Source organism: Neolamprologus multifasciatus, chromosome 22 (genome assembly GCF_963576455.1).
Source record: "Neolamprologus multifasciatus chromosome 22, fNeoMul1.2, whole genome shotgun sequence".
Classification (NCBI taxonomy): Eukaryota; Metazoa; Chordata; class Actinopteri; order Cichliformes; family Cichlidae; genus Neolamprologus; species Neolamprologus multifasciatus.
Window position 1 is genome coordinate 33,813,799 of NC_140459.1, and position 11,813 is coordinate 33,825,611.

Genomic DNA, 11,813 nt, shown 5'->3' on the forward strand with positions numbered 1-11,813 from the left:
AACCTGGATCTAAAAAATGTAAACTGCTGTAGTGTCCACAGGCAGAACATCTGTGCTAGTGTCAGGAATCATTTAGATCTTCTGACATGCCAGGATTATCCTGGATTGTGTTTTTGCCCACAGTAAATGCTTTTGCACAAGAAGACAGCATTTCACAAGTTTGGAATAACAGTAAACAGTAAAATCATAAAGAGCAAAGCAGCTATGGTGACAGTAAAACCAGCAGTGACATCTAACCAGCAGCAGAGGAAGTGAAGCATGTGACTAAACGAGGAAACAGACATGAACTTATCGGGGAATTGACACACGAGTGGAGCTAAACTCTCAACAACTAAAACTAGGAAGTTAAATGAAGCAAATAACAAGTCGACCAAAGAATCAGCAGGAAAAACAGCAGCTGGACCGTTTCTGCTGCACTGGTCTCCTCCTGTTTAGTCTCAGCTTGTTTCATACAAATACAATTAAACTGAAAATTGAACTGAATAGTTATTTACATGAACTGTATTTTAAACTAAAGCGTCCTGCATCAGGTCTGCCTGACCTTTCTGATCAACATGAACCAGGGAGACCTATGAAGAGGCAGGCTTTGTTTTTCTGCACGTCTGTTTTAGACTGATGACTGATTGATTGTCATCCAATCAGCTGATCTGCAGCACAAGGACCAGGAGATGCTGGAGCTCCTGCAGGAACGAGTGACGTTATTCTGTGAGCTGGCAGAGGTGACGAGTGGCCAGGAGAGCCTACAGCCTCCCATCACTCGCTACTTGTTTAGGGCCGACACACCACAAGCTCCTCGTGCTGAAAAACTATTACTGGATGCCACATCTGAGGGTAACTATCCACGTTTCATATTAGCATGCTTCACATCTGATCGAACTCAACAAAAAAATAAATAACTTCTTTTGTACATAACTTAATTTTAATTAGAAGTATGAGTAAAAATAAACATTTTGTAGCTAATAAGAATGAAAATATTTACTATACAAACTCCCTGAAATTTATCTGAAGTGACTGAGCTGTCAGATAGTTGAGGCTGAGGCTAAAGCTTCAAGACTGAAGCAGACTTTAGTGGACGTGTAGACCGAGGGAACAGAGGTGATGAGGTAGTGCTGGGTAGGTAGGGCTGATGGTTGTGGTTTCTCAAAAACCAAGGTGCCTCTGGAAATCAAGAAAAGGAAGTAAATGAAGGTAAAATCCAGGCCTGAAAGGCAGAAGCTGGAGGAAGTGGTGAGGAAAACTGTACTGCAGTATTTTATGTATCGTCTGGAAACAGACGAGCTGGTGGTGGAATGAGCAAGAACTAAATGTACATCGAATAAGAGATAGAAAGGCGAAGGCTTACAGTGTGCTGTGAGTAAAGAAGGTGTGTTGAGATGGAAGGAGGAGTTTGATGAGCTGATCAATAAAGAAAATGAGAGCAGGACAGATACGGCAAGTACAGAGGATCATTGTAAGTAAGGAGGCAGCTATGAAGAAGATGAAGAGTGGAAGGGAAATGGTCTAGATCAGGGGTGGGCAACTCCAGGCCTCGAGGGCCGGTGTCCCTGCAGGTTTTAGATGTGTCCTTGAACCAACACAGCTGATTTAAATGCTAAATTAGCTCCTCAACATGTCCTGAAGTTCTCCAAAGGCCTGGTAACGAACTAATCATGTGATTCAGGTGTGTTGACCCAAGGTGAGATAACAAAAACCTGCAGGAAACCGGGCCTCGAGGCCTGGAGTTGCCCACCCCTGATCTAGATGATATACGTGTGGAGGAACTGAGAGGATGTCTGAGGAATGGTGAACTGGTATTTTCAAAACAAGGGTGATGAGCAGAGCTGTGGTAACTACAGGGGATGACGTTGATGAGAAAGGAAGAAACTTTAGCAAAGAGTTGTTGAAGTTAGCTTAAGAAGAGACGCGACGACCCTTTGGAATATCGATGTTTCCATCTGACATGCTGCAAACACAAGACATCCAGGAGGAAAAAACATGGGAATAGAAAAAGATGTAAAGTTAATAGAAAAAACGTGTGTGTGTGTGTGTGTATGTCCTCACAGTGGACAGACTGAGTGAACTCCTTCTGGGCTTCAGCATGGACACCCGCCTCTTGTGCCATCACAGCCACATGGAGGTGGTAGACTGTAGTAAGTCAGCGTTTCAGTCTCTCATCCATCATCATCTTAAATCTGACTGAATTAATTATGAATATATACATTAAGAAAAACAGTAACAGCCTATAATGTGCCACTATCAGGCATCAGTTAGGTATTAGTAAGTGCTTAGGTCATCATTTGGAACAACACTCCTATTTAGTATGTAATGTATGAATAAATGTTCATTCTTGGTTAATAAGCTCAGAATGTGTTCATGGTAACATTTGGACGCCCATTCCTCTATATAACGATTAAGATATGAGCTCATTGTTTGTGAGGTTAATAGAGGTTTTATAAATGCTGATTTCATAGTGTAATTCATGGTTAATTAAGACAATTACTATTTGTTAATTAAGAATTTTCTGTGACCTCTGAAGTGAAGGTTATTTGCGTCTCAGCTATTTTCCCAACAGAGACATGACGCAGACAACACAGAAAGAAGTGCAGAACATACAGATGCAAACATAACACACCTGAGGTTTGCACAATACTGAATGCAGGTTTGTAGGCGGGGTTTAAGAGGAAGATGCACCAAGGAGGTGGAGCCACAGGACAGCTCAAGATTTCTTCATTTAACATAAAACATGAATATTGTTTTTACAAAACAATAATAAATCTTTCACAGAGCTTCACAAATACAATATGAAGAAAGGGTCCATCATATTAAACTGGTAATGCAGGAAAATGTCTCTGGAATGTTTGAGACTTTGGAACTTCTTTAGATCGTTCCCGAGGTTAAGCTTTCGTCTGGTTTGTGGTCTGTCAGCTTTAGTCCAGCTGAATTAGACTAAATAGCGGTTTCAACAGAACCACATCATCTGCAAAAAGCAGAGATGAGATTCTGAGGCCACCAAAGCGAAAGCCCTCCGCCACTTGGCTGCGCCTAGAAATCCTGTCCATAAAAATTATGAACAGAACCGGTGACAAAGGGCAGCCCTGGCGGAGCCCATCACCCACCGGGAACGAGTCCGACTTATTGCCGGCAATGCGAACCAAGCTCTTGCAACGGTTGTATAGGGATCGAATGGCCCGTAGCAATGGGCCAGACACCCCATACTCCCGCAGCACCTCCCACAGGACACCCCGAGGGACACGGTCGAATGCCTTCTCCAAGTCCACAAAACACATGTAGACCGGTTGGGCAAACTCCCATGCACCCTCAAGTATCCTCGAGAGGATGAAGAGCTGGTCCAGTGTTCCGCGACCAGGACGAAAACCACATTGTTCCTCCTGTATCCGAGGTTCGACTAGCGGACGAACTCTCCTTCACACAGGTGAACAGCTTAAATGAAAGAAGTAATGGACTCCATCTCCTCCTCATTCAGTGAGAACTCAGAGCAGCTCCGTGGGGCGAGGAGGAGATCAGGTTAAGAGGTGATCCTCCACCATGAAGGAGAATCCCAAATCAATGAGCGTTATCATGGAGCCATGATAGCACGTTACTGCACTCAGTCAGTAAATACTGCTATTTAATGGCCACATAAATCTGAATTCTCAAAAAGATGCATGAATTCATGGGGAAAGTAGGGGAGGGGCTGGTAGCAGTGAGGGATGTGATGAACATGAACTGCTGTCAGTGCGATGTGCAGCTTCATGCTGCTTACTGGACAGTATAATTACAACGACAAAGGAAAGAAAATATGTGGACACATGTGCACTGGGCCACCATCCAAATACTCCGTATGCCAGATTACCCGTCCAGGCCTGCTGGTAACTGCCTGGATTAACCATGAATTATAATCTGAAGTATTAAGAAAACCTTTAAAACACTTATTTACACTAAATATACCATGGACGCCTTATGAGTGACATATAAACACTTATATCCACATTTATAAATTACATACTAATGAAGAGTAATACTTTATAAATGATGAATTAAGCATACTTACCTTTTTCAGCTGAACGGTTAAAATAAAGGTTAAATTGCACATGTCGCTCCAAGACGAGTACTGAGTGTTTTGTCTCTTCTCAGGTGACCAGGAGCTGCTGGTCAATGGAGCCCAGCATTTTATTGCAGCAAAGGTGAGGACAAAGAGTTGATGATGGGGGTTCGGAGGTGCAGTTATGGATCTGAACATGGTCTCAGATTTGGTTTGTGGTGCATATAGTAAAGTTAACGGGACGATGAGTCATTTTGTCCAGGTTTTACTGAGACATTCACACGTTTAAGGCATCAACAAAAAGACTTAAACTAGAGTTTAGTTTTCATCTTTGACATCAATAATGTCAGTAAGAATTTAGCTTTCAATGTCAAATTCAAACTTCACTTGTGTTTCTAATATTTCTAATAATCATATTTTAATATCAGAACAGCAGGTTGTGTATTGTATGACCTTCATTCTTGTATTTTGGAGCCACCATGGATATTTCAGTGTATAATAATAGACAGTACAGAGTGACTCCAGTTCACACTGAAATGGTAAATGGTAAATGGCCTGTATTTGTATAGTGCTTTTACTAGTCCCGCCTAGGGACCCCAAAGCACTTTACACACCCAGTCATCCACCCATTCACACACTGGTGGAGGCAGCTACAGTTGTAGCCACAGCTGCCCTGGGGCAGACTGACAGAAGCGAGGCTGCCATATCGGCCCCTCTGGCCATCACCAGTAGGCGGTAGGTGAAGTGTCTTGCCCAAGGACACAACGACCGAGACTGTCCGAGCCGGGGCTCGAACCAGCAACCTTCCGATTACAAGACGAACTCCCAACTCTTGAGCCACGATCGCCCCTGAAGAGTCCACTGAAGTCACTGGACTCTTGTTTTAGGGGCATCTGTGTGTCTGTCCTGATTTGTGTTGGTGGGGGACATGAGTGGATGTTGCCTTGCGGTGTTGAATGGTGCCTGGGATACTTGCGTTACCTGCTCCTGGGTTGGGTGTGGGGTCTGGGGCATTGGTGCCTCGGGTCCCCTGGTTCCTTGTTAGTTCTGTCCCTGTGTGGGCGTGTCATGAGCGTAACCATCCAGGTCGAGCTGGATCTGAAATGTTTAAAATGTTTCTCTCAGTTGGTGAACTGTAATAACTTTGCTTCAACTGTTTTCACTCTCTGTCTGTGGAAAACGTTTGTGCCTAATAAAGGAATGCATGAAGCGACAGGACAAGTCACCGCTAATGGTGAGTAACTTTTAAAGTATGTCTGTTTATTTAAAGTGCATTTAAAACAGAAGTCAGTAATAAGTATGCTGCTCGTGTTTGACAGGAGATCTGCCAAAGGCTGGTGAATCTCAGCGTTTATCTTCATGCACTCCAGGTAAGTCGGACTTCACAACACAGCACTCGATATGTTACAGACACTGTGTACAGTAGTACACAAATAATTCAAACAAACAAATGAAACAAACTAAAAACAAGGAGCCAGAGTCCAAAACAAACCAAAACAAAGCCCATGAAATGTTCAAGAACACAGTAAACAGGTTCAGGGGGCCTGGAGGTCGACAGCACAACAACCCAAAACAGTTCAGTTCAGGAGGCCGACTGTGCGAAAAGCAATGGCGGCGGCGGCGCAGGCGAAGGAGGTCTGGAGGCCGGCTGTGTGGCAGGACCAGGCGATGGCAGGACCAGGCGGCGGCAGGACCAGGCGGCGGCAGGACCAGGCGGCAGCATGGAAGCCGCAGATTGTGGCGCAGCAGGCGATGAATGCTGGACGGGCCCCTCGGACCCTCCAGCGGGAACAGACGAAGGCTGGCATGGTTCTCCAGAACCCCCAACGGGAACAAGACTTACATTCTCTGAATCAACCGATTCAGGCAGAATAAATCCTCTGAGTGAGAAACAGTCTCGCTCACAGTGAAAGAAATTGCAGAAGGTTGGGTCGGTATGCTCGAGCGGAAAGTGCAATAAACATTCACTTTCTCCCATGAATGGGGTGTGCTCAGTCGTTCTGGAGTGGCGGCGTCAACGCCGTTTACTCCGGGAGGAGGTGGGTCGGGCCACGAACCCTCCAGCTGACCGGGCTGCAAATCCTCTGGCTCGTCATACAGGAGCGGTTCTCCAGAACCTCCAGCAGAAACAGTCTGCGGGGTCCATGTCCAGCTCGCAGACTGTCTTCAGAATGAATGCAGCGTCGTTCAGTCCCAGCAGATAGTTGTAGCAGTGCAGGTGTTGTCACGGTCAGTGGGAGCTGACTGTGTGTAGAGTGATGGAGGATCTCAGACAGAGAAGAAAACAGGACTAAGGTTTAAACAAACAGCGAGACAAAAACATAGCCACAACTAACTGAAAGCTAACTGAGAAAAACTAAATAACTATGAAAACTGTGGCGAGAGACGTGGAACTGAACTATGAAACAAACCCAACATGAACCTGAGCAGGAAGATCTCTGTGACGTGAAACCAAACAGACAACCTGACACAGACTGAACGCACACAGGAGGTGATCACACGAGGAAACAGCTGAGCATGATGACACCACAGGGGAAGTAAAACAAAACACACTGAACATGGAGACTCCTGACTCTACAAAATAAAACAGGAAACACTGAGGGATGTAGCCATGACAACACGAGCCTGACATCATAAGACATGCAGACATGAGCTCACACTCCGTGCAACACTGCACTAACTTCCACTTTAATCTTGTGCTGCTCAAACAGTGGCTGCTCCTGCCACTGTTTTATGTGCAATTAATCACTTTTCTATTTCTCTCTCTTACGTCTTTCTGTAAATTTAGTGCTTAATATTTATTTATACATGTTTTAATGTTTTCCACAGTAAAAGCTAAACTAAAGCTGGTCAGCAGCCGTCTCTTTTGGTGCTTATTTGGTCGACTGGTTTGAAATATTTGTAAATAAAAGTCAAATCTACCAGAAACAAAGAAGAGAATCCATCTTTACACAATAACACAACTGTGGAATCTTTCTAAAACATCTCAACACAACAGACACACTTCATCTTTGTCACAAACCAAACATATCTGACACTGGATTCTCCCTGTAATATGACAGGGTGCTGTTATTAAGCAAGACTCAATCTTGGAGCTGTTACTGCAGCAGCAGGGCTCCATGTCTCCAAGCGAAGTATGGCGCCCTCTGTTGCGAGATGGAGGCCATCGGGAAGCCACTGTATTGTCGACCATAGGAGAGCTGGCGCTTCTGCAGAGACAACACAGCCTGCTGCAGGAGGAGCTGCTGAGACTGAGGGATGCAGAAAATCGGTTCAAAGACAGCGAGAGGGCCCGGGCTGACCTAGAGAGGCAGGTCCGACAGATGAAAGCCACCAGTGGGGTTGCACCTGCTTCACAGCGGTACGGACAACAGGCCTCTCAGGTAAGCTCAATTACTTATACTGATATAGTATAAGAGGGGCAACAAGGGGGCGACAAGACACAGATTTCAAACAAATTCATGAACCCACACACAGAGGACACAGGGAAAAGGTCGACACAGGTTTATTTACAGACAGAGATGGGCAGTAACGCGTTACTTGTAATGCATTACTGTAATCTGATTACTTTTTTCAAGTAACGAGTAAAGTAAGGGATTACTATTGCAAAAACGGTAATTAGATTACCGTTACTTTCCCGTAGGAACGCTGCGTTACTGCGTTACTAAAACCATGATTTTTTGCGAGAATGTCTCATGACAGTGACGTAAGCGAGTGCGACGTTCGTGACAACAGCTGTGTGCAGATCAACAATGGATCATATATCGAGTGCAGAGAGAGTATGAGCGTGCAGCGTTTAAAGCGTGGAAGTACTGACCTTACTTTGAGTTTGATTCCATAAAAAGTGACAAAAACATTAGTGTCCGTTGTGCGTGGGAAGAAAACTTCTTTTTACAGCGAAAAAAACCCCTAAACTTCCAAACAAGCACCGAGTAGCTACGACGTAATGGGAAACTCACAGAGAAACTCGCGGATTCTTCCACTGACCGCTGCACACCTGCACCAGGGTAAACCTCCGCCTACCCCACTCCTGCTTTACAGGTGAAAATAGAGCAACAGGACCGCTAGTCTTTGACTTTATTTATTTTCTGCTGTGTTTTACTTGCATCTATTTGAAAGACTGAGTGTAAACACAAAAAATATTTTATTTTATGTGCTGGAATGTGCAGAAAATAGGTTTAAATGTTAAACTAATTTCTTCCAGTCAGAGAATGTTGCAGATAATTTAATATTTGCTTGATGCATAAAGTTAAAAGATTAAAACTAATAAAACAAGTTTTAAAAAGAGACTTTTCCATTTGATTACATTTTGTATGATGATTATGTAGAAAAAGATCTATCACTTTATCACCTATTCAGGGTGTAAATCGTGTTTTTAAAAAGTAACTAAGTAACTAAGTAATTAATTACTTTTGAAAATAAGTAATCAGTAAAGTAACGGGATTACTTTTTTGGGGAAGCAATCAGTAATTAGTTACTGATTACTTTTTTCAAGTAACTTGACCAACACTGTTTACAGAAAGTTGGAACAACGCTATCAGGAGATGCAGGCCATCACATATGCTCGATGGGATCAGAATGGTAAATGGCCTGTATTTGTATAGCGCTTTACTCAGTCCCTAAGGACCCCAAAGCGCTTTACACTACATCCACCCATTCACACACTGGTGATGGCAGCTACATTGTAGCCACAGCCACCCTGGGGCGCACTGACAGAGGCGAGGCTGCCGGACACTGGCGCCACCGGGCCCTCTGACCACCATCAGCAGGCAAACATGGGGTTAGTATCAGAACAGACAAAGAGGATAGCTGTGAAAAACAAACTGACTGGTAACATGAACAGAACAGACACACTACCTCTGGCTGATGATCTGGTGATGACGGAGCTGATGGAGCAGATAGGTTGAGCATTTGACAAAGAGGCAGAGAAGCCTGAAGAAACGACCTCTGAGAGGAGTAAAACAAACCTGTTGGTTGTTATAAATCAGCTGTGTTTTCTGTAGCCATTACTCATGTTTCTTTGCTCTTTCCTAGATGTCTAAGCCTTTATCAATGCAGTCAGAAACAGAGATTTCTGGAGTTTATAACATGCAAGCCAACCAAGATTCTGTTCACCAGTCGAGCCTGCAGCAAGTCATTGACCTCGAGGTATATGTGACGTCAGATGATGATGACGATGGGACTGCATCTGAAAGCTCCAAAGGTAACAGACAGACACGATGTGACCGACTGTCTGTGTATTTATATCTATAGTTTATATGCAGTTCTTGTCCATTTCTTTGGTTTTTGGCACAGCGGTTTCAGTGACAGCCCAAATTATATTGAGTGTTAATTGAAAAATAACCCTCAGTTGTTTTTTCTGAAAATAATTTTGTTATTGTGTAAAAAATAATAACTTTTCCTTACTAAAGAAAACTAGAATGTTTGATTCTGTTCATCTGGATGTTTTCAGTGAGAGAAACGTTTCGTCATCATCAGGTGACGTCTTCAGTCTCAGCTGACTGCAGGTTTCCAACCTTTAAACAGGACATTTGCATAATGACTGAAACCAGCCCAGTGAAGGAACAATGGGCTGTGAGGTCAGTTCCTTGATCTTAATTATGCAAATTGTCATGATCATTGATCAATAACCATGAGTCCCGATCACAGAGAGTTGAATGGCTGCAATCACAGCATTGTAAGATGGTGACAGATGTACCCTTAGGCCCCTCCTCCATTCAGAGATGGTCTTTCCCTTTTCACGTAAATGGCCTCCTTGACTCCGCCCTCAAACCAGCGTTCCTCCCTGTCAGGATGTTACATCCTCATCATTGAAAGAGTGTCCACTGGCCTGTAGGTGTAAATAGACTGCAGAGTCCTGGCCTGACGAGGTAGCTCTCCTGTGATTGCAGCCATTCCCCAGCTCCCTGTGAATGGTGGTTGTTGATCACTGGTCATGACAATTTGTATACTAATGGTCAAGTTACTGACCTGCAGTCAGCTGAGCCTGAAGGAGTCACCTGGATGAGTGACGAAACGTTTCTCCCACTGAAAACATCCAGATGAACAGAGTCAACCTTTTGGGATTTACTTACCTGTATAACTGAGGGATGATCTGATATCGTCGTGTTGGTGTTGTTCCCAGATCATCATGAAAATGTTGTTCCAGGTTCAACATTGCAAGTGACCAATCACATTATTGTGACGTTATTCTTTTGCGCACCAACCCATTCGTGCATTTATGAAATTCCAATGTTGCAAGGACAATATCAATTCTGCTTAGCGTTTATTAAAAGGGTTAGGGTCCGTTGATCGGCGGACAGAGGCGGTTTCTCGCAGCTTAAGTACAGTTTTTTGTTTTACGCCGGTTTTTCCCGAAGTCGCAAAAGTATGACATCACAACATTCTGATTGGTCACTTGCAATGTTGATCCTGGAACAACCTTTAGTATGATGATCTGGGAACAACACCAACACGAGGATATCAGATCGTGCATAACTGAGCATCAGGACAGAAATGTTTCACTTGTTCAAAAACACTTTCTGACAAAATAACTTTATCGTCATTTGTAAATGTAACTAAAAATGTACCAAACTGCTGATTTGGTTTGGTACTCCTAATGTTCCCGTTTGATTTCTTCCATTTTAGTCTAAGCCCTTCTCCTCAGCATCCGAATGCAAATACCACACGTAAGACCTTTTACTGTACTTGGTTGTCTGATTAGGATATAAAGACGTAGCTACACCGTTTCCCAAACCATTTACTTTTTGATTTCCCAGAAAAAAGATAGGCTACATGTTTACACTTAGCTTTTTATACAACAACCCCCAGCCAACTTGCCAGTCCAGAGCTACTCCCCACAATTTCCATGCAACGTTGCAAAGCTGTATAAATCCGAACAGCTCCACAACATCCAGAGCTTTAAAGAAGTTGGGTGACCCCAGAAGTCCGACGAGTTTAATGACTGCCTTTGTATCCTCATCCCTCAAACAAAACACATGAGCTTTAATTCGATTTGTTTGGATTATGTTTGGATACTTGACACTAAAATCCTGCAGTGTTAAACTGATGTTAGAGGTCTGAATTTATATTTGTTCTCTTTTTTCAGATCTTCACGATATTCAAGAGGAGATCTGATCCTCGGCATGTTTCCATTCTACTAATGACTGTATGAATATATTTGCTCATCTGAAGTCTTGATATTTTTGATCTGCTTTGTTTTTGAGTAGTTTGTGTTGACGTGGCAGTGGGTTTAACATTTAATCACACGTTGCATGATACAAGTATTACAACTACTAATGTCTTAATATCTTATTGAAATTTATCAACACTTTAGCCAAAGGTCTTGGACTTATATAAATATAAAACAAAATGAAAAAAACAACTATAACTTAAACGTTTTACAAAATCAATACTAACCATCAAACGGTCTGACAGCGACTGCATCGTTTCACCTGCTTTCAATTTTCCATCAATAAGCTGTTGATATATTAAAGTTCATGTATTTAGGTGCTGGCAAATGATGGGCTTCGGTTGTAGATACACTGCACTGTTTGTTCGAATGTTGTGTTGAAATTCTTGACGTGATACTTCGGCCTACAGTTTGATCTGTGGCCAACAGCCGGGCAGGATGCAGCACATACATGTTCTGTGTATCGTCTATCTCCTGTTGCTCTGTATTATCTGCAGTATTGTTCTTTCATTAATTACTAACCCATGTGCCTAATTGTTGCAGTACTTTGATGACGACACAGTTGAATGCAAAAAGTACTTGTCTCACATATTAACTACTAAGTAACTAGATCAGTGTTGA

At 43.2% G+C, this 11,813-nt stretch overlaps 1 protein-coding gene across 4 annotated transcripts in view; it reads left to right on the forward strand.

The window, feature by feature from the left end:
- The window catches only part of arhgef2a (Rho guanine nucleotide exchange factor (GEF) 2a), a 36,126-nt gene extending 24,776 nt beyond the window's left edge, over positions 1-11,350 (forward strand). For 2 of the 4 annotated variants that reach the window (XR_014871818.1, XR_014871819.1), the window contains exons 16-23: positions 643-831; positions 2,043-2,129; positions 4,114-4,163; positions 5,220-5,255; positions 5,341-5,391; positions 7,084-7,404; positions 9,056-10,689; positions 11,109-11,350. Coding sequence is in view for 2 of the 4 variants with exons in the window: in XM_085147790.1 (XP_085003916.1) it covers positions 643-831; positions 2,043-2,129; positions 4,114-4,163; positions 5,220-5,255; positions 5,341-5,391; positions 7,084-7,404; positions 9,056-9,224; positions 11,109-11,137 (932 nt within the window). In the remaining 2 variants the exon portion in view is untranslated. The remainder of the gene's footprint in view (positions 1-642; positions 832-2,042; positions 2,130-4,113; positions 4,164-5,219; positions 5,256-5,340; positions 5,392-7,083; positions 7,405-9,055; positions 10,690-11,108) is intronic. The other 2 variants (XM_085147791.1, XM_085147790.1) reach the window with 2 other exon arrangements.
- Positions 11,351-11,813: the final 463 nt, after the last annotated feature.